We start from the raw sequence: 22965 nt of genomic DNA, 5'->3' as shown, positions 1-22965 counted from the left end.
CACCTATGGCGTTTTGCCTGTAACACGAGAAGAAAATAGGCCACCGCCCATAAGATGCGTCAGAGGCGTGACGTTTGTTTTCTGGAAATCAGTGAAATGTGGATTTCCTCCAGGTAATATTTATCATCACGCAATGCTCTCGATTTGTCTTTACATTGGGCATGAATAAGGATGTAAGTTTATTCCGTCACATATTTCTCTGCAGCAGATCTGAGGTAAGGCGAATTCAATTGATCCCACGATTCAGAGCAAAACACGGACACCTCCGTAATGATCAGCTGGAGATTTTTGACAGATTTGTCTGCGATGAAAGCAAGCGTTATCGTCAAACAGTTGTGTGTAAATAGCAAAACCCTGCACGTAATGTATTAGGTTTGTAACGTTATGTGTATGCTTTATTTTAGCGACGTCCGATACGTTGAATCATTGAATCATTCTTTTGAGTCGGATCTTTTTGATGAACTGGTTACAAACCCGATTTAAAACCAGTTTGGCTGCATTTCTTGTAAGCAAGGTGCAAATGGGCTCTAGTTGACGATGCTCTGAGCGATTTGTTCACCAATCGAACTGAATCAGTCAGAGTCGATTCTCGAGTCAATGACTCGTTAAACAATTGAATTCCAGTGTTAGTTACAGGAATGCGACTTCAACATGTATCATGAAGCTGAAAAGAACCTGTTCTGTCTGAAAAGAAGATTTCAACGATTAATCCTGTCACTACTTCCTATCACGTCATTAAACTTGATTGTCTGCATAAGATTATTTAGGCGTGAATGAATAAACAAATGACACATAATTAGTCCTTACACTCAAATGAGGAAAAACAAAAGGGTCTCTGAGATGCATCATCTGCTGCAAACTGTCATGAATTGTTTGAATAGCCTAGTCACAGACGTATTTTGATAAAGAAGAGTTGAGGGCATATTTGTTTTGTAACCATATAAACTGCTTCATTATGGCAAGCACATAATTATATGTAATATTAGTCGAAACAAATAAGTGAAATAATTTCCAAATCTATGTTTGTTACCCATTCAAATAACCTTAAAATCAAATAATTTGAAATACACAAGATATCAGGACCTTAAACTATTTGTAGGTTTGTACTGTCCTCAGTATAGATTTTGATGTTGTTTTGGATTTATTGGTTGCAGTTTCCTCACTTTTTTGTCTGCATAATATTAAAATACAGTTGAAGTCAAAAGTTTACATACACCTTAAAGAATCTGCAAAATGTAAATTATTTGACCAAAATAAGAGGGATCATACAAAATATATTGTATGCAAGTATTACAGAAGGTTCAAGCGCTCACTGATGCTTCAGAAGGAAACATGATGCAGAAAGAGCAGAAAGAACAGAATGACGATGTGTACATTTTTCTTATTTTGCCTAAATATCATATTTTTTTCATTTTGTACTGCCCTTCAGACACTACAGAAGACACGTACATGTTTCCCAGAAGACAAAAAAAAAAGTTAAATTTACCCTGATCTTTAAATTCCAATTCCGTGTTTCCTTCTGAAGCATCAGTGAGCATTTGAACCTTAAGTAATAGTTGTATATGAGTCCCTCAGTTGTCCTCAGTGTGAAAAGATGGATCTCAAAATCATACAGTCATTGTTGGAAAGGGTGTAAATACACAAAAATGCTGAAAAACCAAAGAATTTGTAGGACCTGAAGGATTTTTTTGAAGAACAGCGGGCAGTTTAACTGTTCAGGACAAACAAGGGAATCATGAACAATCACTAAACTAAAAAAAAACACAAACACAGCTGTGGATCATTCAGGTAACAACACAGTATTACAAATCAAGTGTATGTGAACTTTTGAACAGGGTCTTTTAAAAAAAAAAAAATTAAACATTATTTTCTCTTGTGCTCTATATGTAAACATCTTTTATGTGAAATATCTTATTCAGGTTAGGACTAAATAAAAAATAACATGCATTTTGTATGATCCCACTTAATTTGGTAAAATAATTTTGGTGTGTGTAAACTTTTGACTTCAACTGTAGTTTTATGAAAAAATTCAGGTTATTGTCTATTAAAAAACATAAAGGAGGAGTTCATTGAAATCCTCAACCTTAACCTATATTTCATGTGGTTTTTAACTGTTTCTTGCATTTCATTTGTCCTTCTGTCTTTGTCTTTTTCTGTTTTCAGTTGGTCGCAGTCGCTGGAAGAGTGAGAGGAGTGCGGTGTGCACTATGAGTGGGGCGGCGCTGGGAATAGAGATTGTGGTCGTTTTTTTCCTGGCTCTCTTCCTCCTGCATCGCTATGGCGACTTCAAGAAGCAGCAGCGCATGGTTCTCTTTGGCACACTGCTGGCTTGGTATTTATGCTTTCTCATCGTCTTCATTCTTCCCCTGGACGTCAGCACGGTTAGTGTGGCTCCCACTCAATAGAAGTGTCTGGTGCAGTTAATTCCTGATGCAACTCGGCAACTTGTGCAATTTATTTTCAGACAATCTACAAGCAGTGTTTAATTGATCACGACGCACATGCCCAGACGCCCTCGGTGAGCCCTGTCCTTTCAAACCAGACGACTCCAAATACCTCTATCTCACCCAATAAAAGGTAAGCCTGTGAGTTCACCTGCAGGCTATATATTCTGTTATATTGCATGTTTGTGAACATATATTCTGTCTCTTTCTCCAAAGCACCCAACATGTGTGCTATAAACCATGGAGCTACATTCCAGATGGCATCATGCCCGTGTTCTGGAGGGTTGTTTATTGGACCTCACAGTGTCTCACTTGGTGAGAAAGCTTTGTCCTTTTCAAACTTGATAATGATGTCTTAAATCTTCCTGATAGTTATTTGTCACTGTTACTATACAAGTCTGTTGTAGGGCTGCAAAATTAATTGAGGGGGAAAAAACCCCAAAATAGCAACATGGTTAAATGCAATTATCTAAAACAGATAGCATAAAGATTGCAATTTAATTGATTAATAAATGTATGCTTGTTTCAGAGTGAATTGTAGTAATATACACTAGTAATATATCTTATTTTTAGGGTTCCTATGTGGTTTGGAAAAGTATGAAATTTTATTTGATTGATAGAAATTGATAGAAAAGTAAGAATGAAATGAAATGAAATTATTGTACATAATATGAGGTTTCATGGCAGCTGTTTAGTGATTGTCAAATACGACTGAATAAATTCACTGTGCACTTTTTCATTATACAAAATGCAGGTTATAAGCATTTTGGGTTTCTTCTCACTATATTCTTAGCACCGTTTTACATACCCCCAAGGACCTTTGCAAAAAAAAAAAATACAGACTTTTATGTGCACACAAGAAACCATTAAACTTAGTTTCTTGGCTGCTACAGACTATGCGTTAAAGAGACCTAAGGCCTTGAAATATGGCATACTGCCCTAATGAAAGCCAAATTTTAAACACTTTTTTTTAAACAGTATCAGTTTTTTTTATAGACCCTTGAACTTGGCAAATTTTATGCCGTCAGCCCTTTTTGTGTCATGGTTTCTCCGCTGCCACAGACGATTTGTTAAATTGGACATTAGGCCTTAATATTGGAGGTACTACCATAAGAAAAGCAAATTTTGAGCAAGTTGATTCATGTGCATCCATGCTCTTGTTTTATTCATAATAAGATGGCAGTGATGCACAAACTAGAAAAGGTTATATAAAACTAGAAATTGTAATGCGTAAGCATGCAAAAACTTGCCATGCGCATGTGAATAGTTTCTCAAGGGAACCAAAATTAACAGATGACTCTACTATATACCAAATATAAAGCTGAAAATAATGTTCTATGAACTGTTTACATTAAATATGGTCTAAAAAACTACTGAGAGGTTTGGAAATCTGACTCTGGAAAACTATGGAATTTTGAAAAATCAAATTTTTGTATAGGAACCCTGTATTTTGTTTATATAGTAGCAATGCCAATAATAGTGGCCCTGTCAAAAAATAAATATAACTATAACAATATAAATTTTAAAGCTCATTGTCTTGGTTAAAACAACTTCTTTTCTCATAATAGAGATATGTTATTAAAACGACAATTATCTTATTAAAAACAACTTCTTTTTTCATAATGTTGTCATTAAAACTACATCTTTTTCTTATTAAAACATAATCTTTTCACGTAATAAGATACACCATTAAAACGACAATTAACTAGTAAAGACGTCATCTTATAATAACGAGATTTTATGTTGTAAAACAGCATTTTTTTCTTATTAAAATTACATCACTGCAAAAAATGCTTTTCTAGCTTAGATTTTTTGTCTTGTTTCCAGCCAAAATATCTAAAAATGCTTAAATCAAGAAGGATTTTCTAGACGAATAAAAATTATTGTCTTGTTTTCAGAAAAAGTCCAAATTAAGTGCATTTAAAAAAAAAATGATTTAAGAATTTTTTGAATTTTTTTCTAAGCTAGAAAATCATTTTTTGCAGTGATCTTTTCTCATAATAGTGAGATACGTTGTTAAAATATATTTTTCTCATTAAAATTACATCTTTTCTTGTAATAACGAGATGTTATGTAATTAAAACGACATCTTTTCTTGTAACGAGATATGTCATGTCAATAAAAGGACAATTATCTTCTTAAAACAACATCTTTTCTTGTAATAACGAGATGTTATTTCGTAAAAAACTACATATTTTTTCTCGTAATAACGACATGTCTTAAAAACGATACGTTATCCCTGCTGAAAAAAAAACCCCAATAGAAACCATCACAGAAATGTTTATGGTTTCCTCTACAATACCATTACAAACATTACAAACCAACATTACTATAAACTATTAAAATAGTTGTGTTTTAGGACATATTCCATTAGGATTTAGTGGTTTCAACAAGCAACCGACAGTGCGACAAAATATGTGACAAGGTCTCTATAAATACCTGTAAGAATAGTGGTTAATAACAATTTTTATCTTCCAAGGCTCCTTCTGCCATTCATGCAGTCGTATGCTCGCTCTGGAGGATTCTCCATTACCGGAAAGATCAAAACGGCTCTCATTGAGAATGCCATCTATTATGGCACATATCTTTTCATCTTCGGCTCTCTTCTCATCTATGTGGCTGTGCATCCTCAGTGGCACCTTTCCTGGTTTGTAAACCAATCCAGAATATTTTTCCATTGTTGCAACCAAGTTCTGCTCACATTGATTCTTCTTTTCTGTATCACTTCACCAGGTATGAGCTTCAAACCATCGGCATCACTGCGGCCAACACTTGGGGTCTGTTTCTTCTAGTGTTGCTGTTGGGCTACGGCCTGGTCGAAATCCCTCGCTCATATTGGGAAGCCTCTCGCCAGGGTCACCTTCTCATCAAGACTTACTTCAAAGCAGCCAAGCTCATGACAGAGAAAGCGGATTCAGAGGAGAACCTAGAAGATGTCATGGAGGTGAAAGCCATGTGTGTTTATACACAGTAAACAAAGATCAGTTGAGCTGGTTTTTGAAAGGTAACAGAGTCTGTTTAGCCAACATTGTGTCTTAGTTGTTCGTATTTTCATCATAGGAAGTGCGAAAAATCAATGAATCAATCAAATATAATCATCCATTGAGGAAGAACGTGGACACCATTCTCCGAAAGGTGAGAGGAGAACATGATAGCAGGTTGATTTGAACTAATCATGTTATTCTTTTTTAATAGAATTCTGCTTATTGTTTTTAGTGTCCAGTTGAATATCAGGAGAAAATGGGCAGGAATATGGATGACTATGAGGATTTTGATGATAAACAAAACACATATCCCACTGAAAGAAGTCTTTCGAAACTACACAAGCAGGTACTGCTCAATTATTTTCTGCGTGTTTCAAAATTTAGCTTGGAAATACTACTAACAGCTAGATTCTCAGGTGATTTACGCCGTGCAGCGGCACAATCGCACTCGCGTTCAGTGGCAGATATTGCTGGAACAGGCTTTCCATCTCGAGGACGTTGCCAAGAACGAAACCAGCACCTCTCGGCAGTTCGTTCACAGTTTTGCCCCTCCAGAACCTGTAGGCTGGTTCAGACGCTACATTTATACTCCCACAGTAGGTAGGTGCTCCAATAGATATGATGTATTTGAAACAAATGTTAATGTTGACCCTGCTTTTACTGTCTTTCAATTCCTTCTTCAGAGTGGTACTGGGAGTGTTTGCTGAAGCAGTGGTTTTACCGCGTACTGTCTGTGGTTCTGTCGCTGTTTTCGGTGGCTGTGGTTTGGTCCGAGTGCACTTTTTTCAGCACTCATCCCGTTCTGTCACTCTTTGCTGTGTTTATCCAGCTTGCTGAGAGGGATTACAACTACCTGTACATTGAGGTGAGTCTGCATGAGCTTAGGGATCTAATCTAGGAAAATCTGTGATTAAAATATGCATGTATGTTCTTTTTGGTTCCAGGTCTTTAAGCGGTTATGGTGCTTTTAGATCTTTATCCAAACGTTGTTGCAAAATCTAAAAATTAAGGCAGCAGATAATGTCAATACATTCAATTACATTCAAACCAAAATTTGTTCAGACACCTTCAATATTTCTCATATTATCACAGTTTATTCGCTATAGTTTCGAAAATGGTGAAGAATGAGAATAATTCGGAGTTGCAACTGTCAGAATTTCTTAAAAAAAATTCTCACATTATCACAGAAAATGGTAATAAAATTTGACAAGAACTCAAGAGTTAAACAGTGTCAGAAAATTTTTTTCTTGATAATGTCAGATAACTTTGATAGAAACATGGTCAGGTCAAAGTGAATATTTTTTGGTCCCAAATCAGTTTTACTGGTAGTCTATTGTATGACGTTTTGGTTATAATATGTCACAGTTTACTTTATTTTGCCATTCTCACTTACATAAATGAACTACAGTGTCCTGCACCCACTAGTAAAAAAATATCAAACATTATATCTGGTGTCTGAATAATTTTTGGTTTGACTGTAAAAAATGAGTCCTTTAAAAAGGAGTCTCTTATGCTCAATGTAATTTTACAGTTGTATGTTAAAATAAATGTATTTATATTTATTTTAAATATGATGATAATAGGTTTATTATTATTTTTCTTACTTACAGTAAAATGTTACATTAGTAATATTTCTTATTTAATTTATTTAGTAGTAATACTAGTAATAATTAATAATAATGCCATGGATCAAGTAATGTTCCCCTTATGAAAAATATAATTAATTTAATTTATATTCAAACATTAAGTTTGATCATTTAAAAATGACTTTCAAATTGACTGTTTTAAATGTTTATATAGCATTTATATTGTATTAAAGCCAAATGGAATTATTGAAATTTTTAAAAATATTAGATTTAATTAAAAAAAAAAAAGAAGGAATCTCATATGCTCAGCAAGACTGCATTTATTTGATTCAAAAAATACATTATTATTGTAATTCTTTTTTCACCCCCGTGTTTCACATGTTTTTCAGTATCCATTATTCCAGTCCATTTCTTAATTTTATTATCAATGTTGAAACAATTTTTGTGGAAAACGTGATACATTTTCTTTCAGAATTTTTTAAATAGAAATCTATTGTAATTATAAATGCAATTAAGAAGTGATAATTTAATTTTGTAATTGAAACAACATAATTCTCTTGTTAAAACAACATTTTTTTCATAATAACGAGATGCTATGTTGTTAAAACATCTTTTCTCATAATAACAAGATATTTAGTGAAAACATTATCTTTTTCTCATTAAAACCACATCTTTTCTTATAATAAGATGTTATTTCTAAAACAACAATAAGTTTCTACTGTTTCTTTTTATCAGTTTAATGGATCCGATCCTTCTTTCAAAAAGTTTTCATTTTATTTATTTATTTATATATATATATATATATATATATATATATTAGGGATGCACCGAAATGAAAATTCTTGACCGAGACCGAAAAAGAGGAAACCAAGGCCGAAAACCAAAACCGAAACACCGAAAGAATTATGCGAATTATTAGTACCATTGCATTTATGGCTATGACTGTGTACTAATTTTACTAAAATCAAGGCATTGCAATTGCATAAATTAATATTAAAGTTTCAAAGAATAAATCAATTATATTAATTTAAACAATTATTATCAATCAAGTATTATATTACTTAAATAACATACACATATATTTTACTGCCTTTGTTTAAATTGTTTAAGTGTTTACATTTTTATAACACTTTATCTTGTGGATCCATCAGTTCACATTTACAACTCTACATGTTTCTCTTCCAGCAGGAGGCGCTATCAGGTTGGTAGTACACAAAGCAGTGCAGCAAATGACCTTGAAACATGCAGGGCTTCTATTTATTCAGTGGATAGCCTTTTTCATCGCAATTCTTGTCTTTCAGTCCCCACATTTAAGACCACCTGAAATCATAATTAAAGGGATAGTTCACCCAAAAATGAAAATTTGATGTTTATCTGCTTACCCACAGGGCATCCAAGATGTAGGTGACTTTGTTTCCTCAGCAGAACACAAACGAAGATTTGTAACAAAAAACAGTGCAGTCTGCCAGCCAAATAATATGAGTGGATGGGCACCAAACTTTTAAAAGTAACCAAAAACATTCACAGACAAATCCAAATTGCACCCTGCGGCTCATGACGATACATTGATGTCCTAAGACATGAAACGATCAGTTTTTGTGTGAAACTGAACAGTATTTATATACTTTGCATCCGGCTCGTGACATGTGAACGCGCTCTGGCGTAGTAGACGCAAACGCCGTAAGGGGAAATCGGTTAAAAGTCCCGGATGAGTTTGCACAAGCAAATGTAATCTTTTAGCTTTAAATCGGTTTGAACAATCAGGATCGTTTCGTGTCTTAGGACATCAGTGTATCGTCACGAGCCGCAGGGTGTAATTTGGATTTGTCTGTGTATGTTTTTCTTTCCTCTAAAGATTTGGTAACCATTGACTGCCATTATTTGACTGACAGACTGCACTGGTTTTTGTGAAAAATCTTTGTTTGTGTTCTGCTGAAGAAACAAAGTCACCTACATCTTGGATGCCCTGGGGGTAAGCAAATAAACATCAAATTATCATTTTTGGGTGAACTATCCCTTTAAGTCTTTCTTAACCCCTAATAACACTGCAGTCATCAATGCAAATTAAGAGCTTTATTTCAAGAACCGACTTTCAAGAACAAACCTTACACACAATGCGTTTCTTTTTATTTTTTTCCCACCATGTTCGGGGCACAAGAAAAAATATTAGGGGACTAAATTAATATCAGCATATGAAGTATAATCTTCTCTCATTGTCTCTGAGAGAATGCACGTCAGATGCTGAAAGCACTGTCAGTTTTTACTTTCACTTTAACATATTGAGCAGTTTTTACGTTGCTTGTGTAATATCCATTGACTCACATCCATGGTTTAAAACATAAATATTTATGAAAATACAGTATATAGAAAAGATATATCTTTAAAATATTGCGACGTAACACCAACATAAAGCCATTGTTTTTCTCTCACTGAAAGCTACATCTGTCTCGATCTCTGCTCTCATCACAACACGCACCACTGCAGACACACCCCCTCTTGAAATTTCGGCATTACAAGTTTTGCAAATCGCTATCCGTGGGTCTTTCTCAGATAAAAAATACGAAAATACGTCCTGAAATACGTCCACACCGCAGATGTGTTGCTTCAGACAAGCACATGCAGGCTGCGGTTTCTGTTTGCGTCAACATACCGTTTCGGCCGTGTTGTTTTGGTGATAAATATATATATATATATATATATTATTATTATTTTTTTTTTTTTTTTTTATATTTTTTATATAATTTTTTTTAATTTTAATTAAGTTTATTCATTTAACAAATTTTTAGTGTGTCTTGTTGCTGTTATTCTGTCAGTGCACTGGAAGCCTCTGTCACAAAGACAGTGTATGTGTAAGCATACTTGGCAGTATAGCTGATTCTGATGCATTCGTTTATTTTATTCACACTATATCAATAAGTTTACCAACTCCTGCCACAGACCAAAACTAAGAGCTTCCTGCCATACTCTGACCTGGTTTTGTTTGTGGCATCAGCTGAAACAAACTAATATTGTCATTTTGTCCTGTAGATGGCGTGCTTCATTACCATCTTTTTCCTTTGCACCTGTGTCTACTCCACTGTGTTTCGCATCCGAGTCTTCAACTACTACTACCTGGCCTCACATCACCAAACCGACGCTTACAGCCTGCAATTCAGCAGCATGTATGTTTCACAGATAGCAGTATTGAGTGTATTAAACTGAATTGTGTTTACAGTGAACTCTAACAGTAGTTATTCTGTTAAACCACAAAAACCTGTGTTGTTTACTAGGCTTTTTTGCCGCTTGACTCCCCCACTTTGTCTAAACTTTCTGGGACTGATTCACATGGATTCTGCCATATCCCACCAAGCAAAGCAGCAGACGGCATACACCTCTGTGAGTCTTTTAGCATTATCTAAAATGCACAGAATTATTTTAGTAATTTAGAGCAACAAGACGTCCCATTTTGAAATGTCTAATTACTATTAAACATTAAAGAAACCTTCTGTGTTGTAGATCATGGGTTCCATGCGAGTCCTGTCCTTCATTGCCAACGGCTTCTACATCTATTACCCCATGCTGATCGTCATTCTTTGCATTGCTACATACTTCAGGTTAGTCTAATATTTTCTTTAAATCAGCAAACATAAGAGTTTCTTGTTGGGTATTACGTGTGAAATGTCATGTTGTAGTTTCTGATTGATTTTAAATCATTTCTGCCCAGTCTTGGCACACGATGCCTGAACCTCCTGGGTTTCCAGCAGTTCATGGGAGACAATGAAATGACCTCTGACCTCATAGATGAAGGCAGAGAACTCCTGCGCAGAGGTGATTTGTTTATATATTAAAATGCATGATACAGTTGAGGTCAAAAGTTACCATACACCTTGCTGAATCTGTAAAATGTTAATTATTTTACCAAAATGAGAGGGTTCATACAAAATGCATGTTATTTTTTTATTTAGTTCTGACCTGAATAAGATATTTCACAAAAAAGACATTTACATAAAGTCCACAAGAGAAAATAATAGTTGAATTTATAAAAATGACCCTGTTCAAAAGTTTACATACACTTGATTCTTAATACTGTTGCTGGGGGTGAAAACTTTTGGAATTTGAAGATCAGGGTAAATTTAACTTATTTTGTCCTTTGGGAAACATGTGTTTATCTTCCGTAGCTTCTGAAGGGCAGTACTAAATGAAAAAATATGATATTTAGGCAAAATAAGAAAAATCTACGCATCTTTATTCAGTTCAAAGGTTTACATCCCCAGCTCTTAATGCATTGTGTTTTCCTTCTGGGGCATCAGTGTTTGAACCTTCTGCAATAGTTGCATATGAGTCCCTCAGTTGTCCTCAGTGTGAAAAGATGGATCTTAAAATCATACAGTCGTTGTTGGAAAGGGTTCAAATACACAAAAAAGCTGAAAAAACAAGAATTTGTGGGACCAGAAGGATTTTTCTGAAGAAAAGCAGGCAGTTTAACTGTTCAGGACAAACAATTGACTCATGAACAACTATCACTAAACAAAAAAACACAACTGTGGATCATTCAGGTAACATCACAGTATTAAGAATCAAGTGTATGTAAACTTTTGAACAGGGTCATTTTTATAAATTCAACTATTATTTTCTCTTGTGAACTATATGTAAACATCTTTTCTGTAAAATCTCTTATTCAGCTTTTAACATCCATTTTGAATGATCCCTGTTATTTTGGTAAAATTAACATTTCGCAGATTCTGCAAGGTGTATGTAAACTTTTTACCTCTACTGTGTATATATTAATATATTAAATATATAAACAGGAATATAAAATAAACATGTTTATTTATGTTTAATTTTTATTTTTTTTTGCTTTCTAAAGAAATTCATTCACAGGCCCAATATGTCTATAAGAATAATTTTAAACAGATAAGCAAAAACCTTTTAAGATCATCAGAAAAATTTTATGTCAAGCTTATCTGACTGCTGGACCGGTAGTATAAAAATAAGGTAGCGCAGTCCTGCTGTGGTTGTTGTGGTTAGATACAGAAATAAATAGTGTTTCAGACAGAAATCATTTTGCTCATTGCACAGCTCTACTTTCTGCAGTGGTGAAAACCTCAACTTGCGTCAGAGGGGTAGTTACTGCTGACACGAACATTAACTTTTAACATGGTCCCATCCGGTATTAAACAAGGACATGTATCTGACTTTTGTTGTTTTTTCTTGCATAGAAAAAAGAAAACGCCAAAGAATAGAAGATGGAGAGAACAGACGAAGAGTGAGTTATATGAAGTACAGAGTAATATATACATACCTACTCTAATAATTCATTAAATATATATATATATATATATATATATATATATATATATATGTATATGTATGTATATATGTGTTTGTATGTGACAGGAATGGAGAGAGCGTTATGCACAGCGAGATGAGGCTGCTTCCAGAAACCGGATGTCCATGTCTGAGTTGAAGGAAACCAACTATGGCGAAACCCTAAATTCAAACACAAACCGGCGTATGTTCAATGCTCAATAAGACATATGTCCTGAAGTATTCCTATAGAGTATTTGTTATTACTCTATACAAAATTACATTTTCCTGATACTTTACTCACCCCTATGTCATCCAAGATGTTCATGTCTTTATTTCTTCAGTCAAAAAGAAATGACGTTTTGAAATGACGAAAAAAAAAAAAAAAAAAAATCCAGGATTTTTCTCCATATAGTTGACTTCAATTGTGGTCAACAGGTTGCAGGTCCAAATTGCAGTTTCAATGCAGCTTCAAAAGGCTCTACACAATCCCAGCTAAAAAATAAGGGTCTTTAGTGAAATAATCGGTCATTTTCTAAAAAAAACCCACACATGCTCATCTTGTACTAGCTCTGTGATGCACATCTATGACTTCACACATTAAGCAAGCTTTGATTGTGTAGGGCCCTTTGAAGCTGCATTGAAACTGCAATTTTGACCTTTAACCTGTTTGCTCCCATTGAAGTCCACTATATTGAGAAAAATCCTGGAATGTTGCCCTCAAAAACCTTAATTTCTTTTCGACTGAAGAAAAGAGACATGAACATCTTGGATGACATGGGGGTGAGTAAATTATCAGGAAATGTTTATTCTGGAAGTGAACTAATCCTTTAAGTGACTTTTGCAAAGAAGCAGTCAGTTGAATATTTACCTGTTTATTTTTATACACAGAGGCCAAGTACACCCGTAGCGGCAGCCAGACAGGGCGAGACAGCATTGAGTTGTTGCAGGACGCTGAGCCGTTGGATTTTAATGCTGAAACACTCACTGATGACCCTTTGCAATCTGAACCTGGCAGGTTAGTTTGAGTTTTATTTTGAGCTGCAGTAATTAAATATTTTTGTGGGCCAACACAAGTTAGCATCAACTTTGTTCCCTTGACAAATTGCGTTTTGAGTTATTGCAGAAAATAAGCTCAGTGACCAATTTACATGTTTTGTTCATCATGATAATCTTCACAAATGAGAACAACTTTTACCATTTTAAAGCCTAAACAGAATTACAAAAGCTAAATGTAGACTATAAACAAACTATACAACTACATCACAATCACTACGTTTCCAATAACTCTTTAGTCTTTATTTAAAAAAAAATCCCTGAAAGTTTGATTAGAATAGATTGCAAGAGCACAATTCTAAACAAAATGAGACCATTAAAGTCAACTAGTGAGTAGATAAGTTTATCCATTCGAAGTGTTGATGTTTAAAAGGGTGGTTCACCCAAAAATTAAAATTTTGTCATCAATTACTCACCCTCATGTTGTTCCAAACCTGTAAGACCTTCGTTCATCTTCGAAAGACAAATTAAGATATTTTTGATCAAATCACAGAGCTTTCAGAACCTGCATAAGCAGCAACACAACTACCACGTTCAAGGACCAGAAAGGTAGTGAGGACATTTTTTAAATCTTCCATGTGACATCAGTGGTTCAACCTTAAAGGGGTCATCGGATGCCCATTTTCCACAAGTTCATAGGACTCTTTAGCGTCTTAAAGGAGAAGTCCGGTGTGATATTGACCTAAAGTGTATTGAATCATGATACCGAGTGTGAACGTACCTTGCATATTTCATCTCGGTTTGTGTCCAGCTGTCCGAAATCTGGGGTCAGTTAGCCGATGCTCACAACAGGCTGTCTATGAGAGTGAACAGGGCATCGGAAAAGCCATGTAAATAAATCACTGTTTTACGCCATTTACGAGGCACAAAGTAGCTCCACACTTCATCGGTAGACTTCCTAGGGCCCTGACATTTAAAACGAGACATTGCGAACTCAGAAAAAGCACCGGTAGTTTATTTACAAGAAGATTTATACAGACATCTTCCACCAGGAACAGAGCTGTCGCCGCCATCTTAAATGTAGTCACGATAAGTCGAGTGTCGAGCACGAAGGAAACTACTACCTGATACGTTGATAACCTGATAAATTCATTGGTGCTCGACACTCGATTTATCGTGACTAAGTTCAGGATGGCGGCGACCGGATTTTCTTTCCCCAGGTACTGTCTGTATAAATCTTCTTGTAAATAAACTACCGGTGCTTTTTCTGAGTTCTCAATGTCTCGTTTTAAATGTCAGGGCCCTAGGAAGTCTACCGATGAAGTGCGGAGCTACTTTGTGCCTCGTAAATGGCGTAAAACAGTGATTTATTTACATGGCTCCTTCGATGCCCGATTGACTTTCATTGACAACCTGTTGTGAGCATCGGCTAACTGACCCCAGATTTCGGACAGCTGGACACAAACCGAGATGAAATATGCAAGGTACGTTCACACTCGGTATCATGATTCAATACACTTTAGGTCAATATCACACCGGAGTTCTCCTTTAATGAAAAGTCTATAATATACTTTGGTTAAAAATTCTCAATAGTAGTGTAAAAAACACCTTTTTACCTTGTCAAAATCAGCTCTGCAAAATATCAACTCATTTTATTGCCTGCTCCTTTAAATGCAAATGAGTTCTGCTTGCCCCGCCCGTCTCTGCCTCGGATTATGAGACGTGATGTTTACTTTAGCTGCATTTAGCACGTTTAACTGCGAAACTTGCCAACAAGCACATTATTAAGAAAGGGCATTTGCAAAGATGCATAAAAAACCCTTATACTCACTTCTGCTGTGGGTGAAGCTGCATCAGGAACGACAGATTGTTGACAGATTGTTACAGTGTATTTTGTAACTGGTAGAGAGCTGTTACTCCAGGGTATATACAGGAATCAGAAAGTTCAATTTAAGACCTTTTTAAGACTCTTAAAAATTGTGAGTAACTGTTGCAGTCATGACAGATCTATTGAGCAAATATCACGCGTTCGCAGCAATCACATCGCAAATTTTGTCGCCTGCCCTGAATTTATTGTGTGTAATCTACTCACATGAATAATTAAAGCTTTGCCATCGGGCCACAAAAAAATTCACCACTAGATGGTAGGCCAGAACATAGTCAAAGGAAAATTTAAGAAATTAACTGATGAAAAATGCAACTAATTGCCTGTGACAGATTGTTACAGTGTCTTTTGTAACTGGTAGAGAGCTGTTACTCCAGGGTATAAATTTAAGACCTACAGTATTGAGCATATCTCGCGTTGGGGCAGTCACATCGCAAATTTTGTGTCGCCTGCCGTGAATTAACGTCTGCTCAATTCTTTGCATTGACTTTGTATATAATCTAGTCATGTGAATAATTAAATTAACTTTTGGTGTGACACACCTTTAGACAAGTAAAAGCTTTAAAATATCACAAGAGTGTATTATTGATTTTATGCCATATAATAAAATGTTTTTGAACCTCTGTTAACCTCTGGCCTTATTACAGGCTTTTAACAAAAACCCAGTGGCTTCAGGATGATGAAACCACAAATGCTAAATGCTAAGTTGTTTCTGGGTTTTGGCCAAGAAAAATACATCTTCCATTCTGTACTGTTGTCATGAGGTTTCTTTTTTTTTTTCTGCACTGCATGCACTCACTCTTTTGTTTCCTTCCCCACAGACATACCGGTGGAAGGTACCTCTCAATGTCGTCTTCTCGAAGCCGAATCTTTGATGATGTTTGATGTTTTTCACTTTGGTCAAAAACACTGTCATGAGACAATATTCTGAATTTTACCTCTTAAAACACTCCTACAGCTGTGGTCTGTCCCTCTCATTTTAAACATCTTTGACTTTCTGTATCCTGTAATGCAGTGTAGTCATCTGCATGCGTCCTGATAAACACACAGAAAAAAGTTCACACTTGTTTTGAAGTGCCAGGCAGTCAGACTGCTACATGAAACACATGGGAAATGTCTCTTTTGCTCACAGTTTCTTCAAGAAATGAGTCAGTTAATGCTAAACAGTCAGAAAGGTCATGAAAGGTACTACAGATGGGGAAAATTTAACTCAACACACTGTTTTCTCATCAGTTACTGCTGATAGGCATCAGGTAATGTACCTGAACGTTTACATCAGTCGAGTAAACATGAAATGACGTACATGTGGCCAATTTATGTTAGGTGTTATTGTGAATAGAGATTTTATAAGTCTAGATATAGGCTGTCTTACAGAATACTGTGCAGTGTTTTTTTTTTTTTTGTACATGTGATTGTTTCGGTATAAAGCCGGAGGGATTGCTCAGGATTGAGGGTTTAGAAATCTACAGTTAAAATAACACTCATATTTAACTTTAAAAGTGTTATGGATTTCAAGTAGGTCATGTGGGTGGCAAAATGTAAGTTTTTTTTTTTTTTTAAGTTTTATCTTAACATTCCATCCATGAATTTTTTTTTTTTTTTTTAATGAATGAAGGAAATAATATTATTTATTTTCACAAACATTTGATTTAAGTTAATCAAGCTGTATTATTTGTTTATTAGAAACATTCTTTGTTTGTTTTTAAATGTTTATTGTTATCCCTGCACATCGTATTTATAATGAAGTTATATTCGTTACATTATTTTAGCTGTAGTCTTGTAGATTAATGTCTGAGGCCATTTTTGATTTGCACTGGTACGTATGTGACTTATTCTGAAAAGGCAAGGCTGTTGAAATAGCTTTAAGGACACATTCTGTTGTGTCAGGTTTAATGGATTACAAATTTATGTGCTGGTTTTCCAGACTTATAAACATCTCTTTATCACCAGTGTGGTTTTCTTGTAGAAAACAGACTGTCAGTATATGAAGGTGTTGAAAGAAGTTAGCAACTACATAACAAGCTTATAAAACAAGACTACCGAGTGCATGGCAAGATGTGAGGGAATCACATTTTTAATACATGAAAATCTCATCAAGCATACCTGATGTAAATTTTGCATGGTGTTCTACTGAGTCTTACTCATTTCTCACAGGAAGTGCAGTAGCAGCTATACGTGATGTATATTTCACTACAAACAGTATGTCTACTCTTCACAAATGCTAAGCATCATGGTTTCATCTCTAATTAATGTATTTTGATAGCAAATTTAGCCCTTTGAGTTGAAAGAAGAAGGGCCTTGTGTTTTTGGTTTGCTGATAGTAATATCTACTGTGTATTTATGAAGATAATCATTTTGTTGCCAATGAGGTGTAATCTTTTTGATATGGTCAGTTCTCGACTAGTGTACTGATAAAGGCCTACTGGAATCTAATGCTGGAATCTGTTGATTTGTAAATTTGGTGTAAGTGAATTGTGGTACATAAATAAACACATATGTAATCTTGCTATTATTAATAAATGATTGATTAAATCATATTTGTGTCTGTTTGCTAATATTGTGAATTTAAAGTTCATATCTACAGTTGAAGTCAAAAGTTTACATACACCTTGCAGAATCTGCAAAATGTGAATTATTTTAGCATTAGGGATCGTACAAAATGCATGTTATTTTTTATTTAGTGCTGACCTGGCTAAGATATTTGACATGAAAGACGTTTACATATAGTCCACACAAGAAAATAATAGTTGAATTTATAAAAATGACCTTGTTCAAAAGTTTCTTAATACTGTGTTGTTAATACTGTTGTTGTTTTTTAGTTTAGTGATAGTTGTTCACGAGACCCTTGTTTGTCCTGAACAGTTAAACTGCCTGCTGTTCTTCAGAAAAATCCTTCAGGTCCCACAAATTCTGTGGTTTTTCAGCTTTTTGTGTATTTGAACCCCTTCCAACAATGATTTAATGATTATAAGATCCATTTTTTCACACTTAGGACAACTGAGGGACTCATATGCAACTATTACAGAAGGTTCAAACGCTCACTGTTGCTCTAGAAGAAGAAAACTATGCATTAAGAGCCAGGGTGTAACCTTGAACAGAATGAAGATGTGTACATTTTTCCTTTTTTGCCTAAATATCTTTTTTTTCTATTTAGTACTGCCCTTCAGAAGCTGCAGACAAAAAATAAGTTTACCCTGATCTCCAAATTTAACAAATTTTCATCCCCTGGCTCTAAATGAGCGTTTGAACCTTCTGTAATAGTTGCATATCAGTCCCTCAGTTGTCCTCAGTGTAAAAGGATGGATCTCAAAACCATACAGTCTTTGTTAGAAAGGGTTCAAATACACAAAAATGCTGCAAACCTTAAGGATTTTTTTTTTTTTTTTGAAGAACAGCAGGCAGTTTAACTGTTCAGGACAAACAAGGGACTCATTAACAACTATCACAAAAAAAAAAAAACATTATGTCCAGATCATTTAGGTAACAACACAGTATTAAGAATCAAGTGTATGTAAACTTTTAAACGGGGTCATTTTTATAAATTCAACTTATTTTCTGTTGTGGACTAGCCTATATGTAAAATACTTTATTCAGGTCAGTACTAAATAAAAAATAACATGCATTTTGTATGATACCTCTTAATTTGGTAAAATAATTGACATTTTGAATATTCTGCAAGATGTATGTAAACTTTTGACTTCGACTGTTTATTCTCATTACTTCTCGGGACCTTTCTATTGTGTTCCAAACGTGAAGGTACTTACACAAACATCCTCGAACAGTTGAGATATCTACAGTAGTCTTGTCCACAGCTGTTTCATATTAAACTTTTATACCGTTTGTTTGTTAAACAACGACCAGTTAACTCGAACAGCGGAAGGTCAACATCGGGTTTTTCTAATCAAACACCTGAGGCGATAATAACCAATCAAACGCAAGAACTCGTCTCTATGGATACACTGCACGCTGAAACAGGAAAGACCAAACAGCGCTAAGGAAATCCAGCAGGTGGTTTTAACACATTTATCATCGTTTTGTTTCACTTCTCTACGTGAGTATGCAGCGAATATATTATTTAAGATAAATAAAGCTTTTATATTGCGGCGTCATGTGCTGTTTGATAAATTACTGCAGTTTAAGAGCATGTTGTTTCCTTACTCCATAGTCAGTATGTCCACTACTCAGTCATAGCTCATAGCTAAGTTGAATTACTATAGAATTACAACGCAAGCCGTTTTTAAGAGCTCATATTTAGAGACTATGGAATATTTTTAGTATTAAAATTACTTTGTCACACCACGTTATTTCAAGATGAGCTAGTGAAAGAAAAAGATTGTTAAAAATTGTGGAAAAAGTCAAAGGGAACCTCAGATATAAATTTTAACAAATTCCATGAACAAATATGCATAAACTACACTTTCATAGCCATTCTATGGAGTAGAAGAACCATTCTGGGTTTCCCAAAGAATCTACAGTTTTCAAACATTTAAAAAATCCACATAATTTTTCCATAAGAGCGGGCGCGGCTATTTGTAAATTTTATGGGTCTGGCTTCTAGTCTGTATCCGGCTATTTTTAGCTGTACAAAAAAAGTTCATTTTGCTGCTTGATAATGCAAATTGGTGTGTTTTACCATATTACTTTAATGTATTATCTTTATTATGAACACACTGGTTTGTAGTGCAAACATTTTTACCGTTTACTGCACGACACGTTGTTATTCTTCTCTTATTTACAGTGGGTAATGAACTGGAAGTCTTACCCATAGGCTTACTTCTGCGTTTAAGAATAAAGTGGATAAGCTTTTTGTGCAATGGAAAGGTTCCATGGACCTTAAAGGTTCTTCATAAAACTATGGATGCCAATAAAGAACCTTTATTTTTAAGAGGGCAGGCACATAAATAAACCTAAAAATCACTCTTGTCACCTTCAGATCACATAGGTCGACATAGGATGGCAGGTACATCGCGGCATGACCGAGAGATGGCAATCAGTGCCAAGAAGCAGCTGACGAATTGTACAGACCCTATTGAGCGTCTGAGGCTACAGTGTTTGGCACGAGGGTCTGCAGGAATCAAGGGACTGGGCAGGTACTGTATGCAGTATATGTTTCTATATATATTCCACAGTGCAGATATTTAACTACAGTCTGATGTTCTCAGAACTTTTAGGATCATGGATGATGACAATAGTCGCACACTAGATATGAAAGAGTTTCTGAAAGGCCTGAGTGACTATGGCATGCTCATCGAGAAAGAAGAGGCCATGAATCTTTTTCAGCAATTTGACAAGGACGGCAGTGGATTAATCGATTTTGATGAATTCCTTATCACTTTGAGGGTAAACACTAAACAAATGTGTTTTATTAGACCAGTTTAGACATCTGTGCTTATGTTATTTCATTCTTGTGACTGCAGCCACCCATGTCTAATGCCAGAAAGGAGGTGGTGCTACAGGCATTCAAAAAGCTGGATAAGACCGGAGATGGTGTGATTACAATCGAGGATCTGAGAGGAGTATACAATGTCAAAAATCACCCGAAATACCGAAACGGTGAGTGGACCGAAGATCAAGTATTCCGGAAATTCCTGGACAGTTTTGACTCTCCAGATGACAAGGATGGGAAGGTACGAAGATGCTGAAAAACATTCTTGTCTCATTTAAAACACACAGTATTAAGCATAACAGTGTATTAATACTGTAGTACACATACTGCCTTGAGAATAAGTTCTTTGGTGGTAACCATTCATTTCAGCATTCAAAGTTCATTTTCTGCAGTGTTCTCTTTGATCATCCAATGTCTTCATACATCAGGTCACAAAAGAGGAGTTTTTGAACTACTACTCCGGCGTGAGCGCATCCATTGACACAGATATCTACTTTATTGTAATGATGAAAAATGCATGGAAGCTTGACTAAACTAAAACATCTATTTTGGGGTAAAGAACAAAGACGGTCATCCTTTAGCAAAAGTATGTCTTGACCCTGTCATGAGGCTGTTATACATTTCACATTATATTTCATTATAAACTCTAATATATATACACAGTGGAGATCAAAATTAAAGAACATCCTACAGTTTCTTAAATTTCGAGGTCACTGCTTAGTCCTATTAGGAGCTAAGTTATCCTAATAGGAGCAGAAAGGCAGTTTTTAAGCAAGTTTCATAAATTACTTGTTTTCTCAAGCACAGCATAAAAAACTTAAATGAGATGTTTGAAATATAACTCTGATCAAAATTAGAGAACACTTACAGATACCTCCAAGTTATTGGTGTTAACCTGGCACCTTGTGCTAATTTCCTTAATTATATGACAAACCCAATTTTCCCTGAGATTGCAAGATAGCGGGCTGCTCTAAGGTGACTGAAAGCCTGTGAGAGGAGGCTGTCCAGATGAAGGCCAAACGAATCCCAGCTTTACAATGACACTAGTTCATTCAAGTCCCCCCAAAAAGCTGGCCATCCATGTAAGACAAATGCATGAAAAAACAGGATAATGCAGAGACTCTCAATGGGGAATCGGTTCAGCACTGCAGCTGGAATTGCTTGCCAGTTCAGAGCTGAACGGGGTAAGGATCTGTCTTAGCGTGTTTAAGAGAAGTCAGACTGAAAGCACACTCTGCCGTGAATCAAAAGGCTAAGCTCGCCTTTGATGAGGAGCATGTTGTGTGGAGAGAGGAGAACTGGTCTAAAAGTTCACTTTAGTAATGAGTACTTAGTAATGAAACTGGGGAAAAACTGAACCTTAAGTCCATAAAACAAGTCAGTGAAAGGTGAAGGAGGAAGTGTTTTCTGCAGCAGGAGGTGGGCCTCTTATACATTTATATGGCAGGGTAAATGCAAACACTTATCAGAACCTCCTTCAGCAACATGCAGTTCCTTTCCTGTATGCATCTGCATTTTTTCATGCAAGACAATGCTGCCGTCACACTGCAAACTGGATAAAGCAGTCCTGATCTCTGGAAAATCCTTGGAGACAAAGTTATGGCTAAGTAACCCACTAGAGTTACTAAACTATGGAAGAGAGTGAAAGAAGAGTGGACCAAGATCACACCAGTGCAGTGTGAGAAACTAGTGATGTCCTGCGGCCGCAGATGTGCTGAAGTCATTTAGAGCAAGGGCCTCTAGACTTCCTGCTCATTTCTGACAGCTGTAACCCTCCAAAATTTAGTTGTAATCTTCTTTCGTGCTACAGTGGTTACTGTTCTCTAATTTTGATCACAAAGTCATCACAAATGCCCTGGTTATTTTGTCAAATGTGTTAGTAGAACAGTCGTACACCTACATTTTGATCTCCGCTGTGTGCGTATACAAAAAGCTACTGGCACAGTTTTGACAGGGTTGAGTCTAAAATAAGTTGGCAAAGTTTACCTTTGGTGTAACGTTGGGGTTTTGGGAATCTACCTCACATGATCAAAAAAAATCTACCAATGACTTATTGCACACAGTGTTTCTCACTGCAGACAAGCAGCTGCACTAATGAATCTATTGTTTTATTCCAGAATCAGCCACATTATCTAACAAACACAGGTGGTGCGGTCTTATGATTGTGTGCATCCTCTTTATTTGGCTATTGAAAGCTGTCTTTGCACCTGCTTGGATTCTTGTGAGAAACACTCAAAAACTCAAATACAACTTATGATTGTTATTAATTCACTCTGAAAATGTTCTTTCTTTCCGGGTTGGGATTAACCTTCTGCTTTGAATTTTTGGTGATGAGGATGTTATAAAAGGCTACTAGTTTGATTTATAACATATTTTTTTATTCTTTTCGATTTCCAGG

General features: G+C 35.5%; 2 protein-coding genes across 3 annotated transcripts; both read left to right on the top strand.

Moving 5' to 3' along the window:
* The first annotated feature begins 64 nt into the window (after window positions 1-64).
* Window positions 65-17716, top strand: lmbrd2b (LMBR1 domain containing 2b). Of its 2 annotated transcripts, none has more exons than XM_073824711.1 (18): window positions 65-113; window positions 2164-2381; window positions 2465-2577; window positions 2661-2759; window positions 4924-5091; window positions 5178-5388; window positions 5505-5579; window positions 5661-5774; window positions 5845-6028; window positions 6112-6293; window positions 10042-10175; window positions 10284-10389; window positions 10510-10607; window positions 10718-10821; window positions 12213-12259; window positions 12391-12505; window positions 13192-13318; window positions 16003-17716. In XM_073824711.1, the coding sequence occupies exons 2-18, from the start codon at window positions 2208-2210 to the stop codon at window positions 16064-16066; spliced, it is 2115 nt and encodes a 704-aa protein (XP_073680812.1). In that variant the 5' UTR covers window positions 65-113; window positions 2164-2207; the 3' UTR covers window positions 16067-17716. The 2 variants fall into 2 exon arrangements, with proteins under 2 accessions (XP_073680812.1, XP_073680813.1); XM_073824712.1 differs by having other exon boundaries at window positions 77-215.
* Window positions 17717-20129: 2413 nt separating this feature from the next.
* capslb (calcyphosine-like b) lies at window positions 20130-21100 on the top strand. Its single transcript, XM_073825253.1, has 4 exons — window positions 20130-20271; window positions 20344-20521; window positions 20599-20808; window positions 20996-21100. Exons 1-4 carry the CDS (start codon window positions 20135-20137, stop codon window positions 21098-21100), a joined length of 630 nt encoding a protein of 209 aa, XP_073681354.1. The 5' UTR covers window positions 20130-20134.
* The last annotated feature ends 1865 nt before the right edge of the window (window positions 21101-22965 follow it).

This window comes from Garra rufa, chromosome 19, assembly GCF_049309525.1.
Source record: "Garra rufa chromosome 19, GarRuf1.0, whole genome shotgun sequence".
In the NCBI taxonomy this organism is placed as follows: Eukaryota; Metazoa; Chordata; class Actinopteri; order Cypriniformes; family Cyprinidae; genus Garra; species Garra rufa.
Note: the sequence above shows the minus strand (reverse complement) of the source record. Positions and strands in the feature narration are given on the sequence as shown.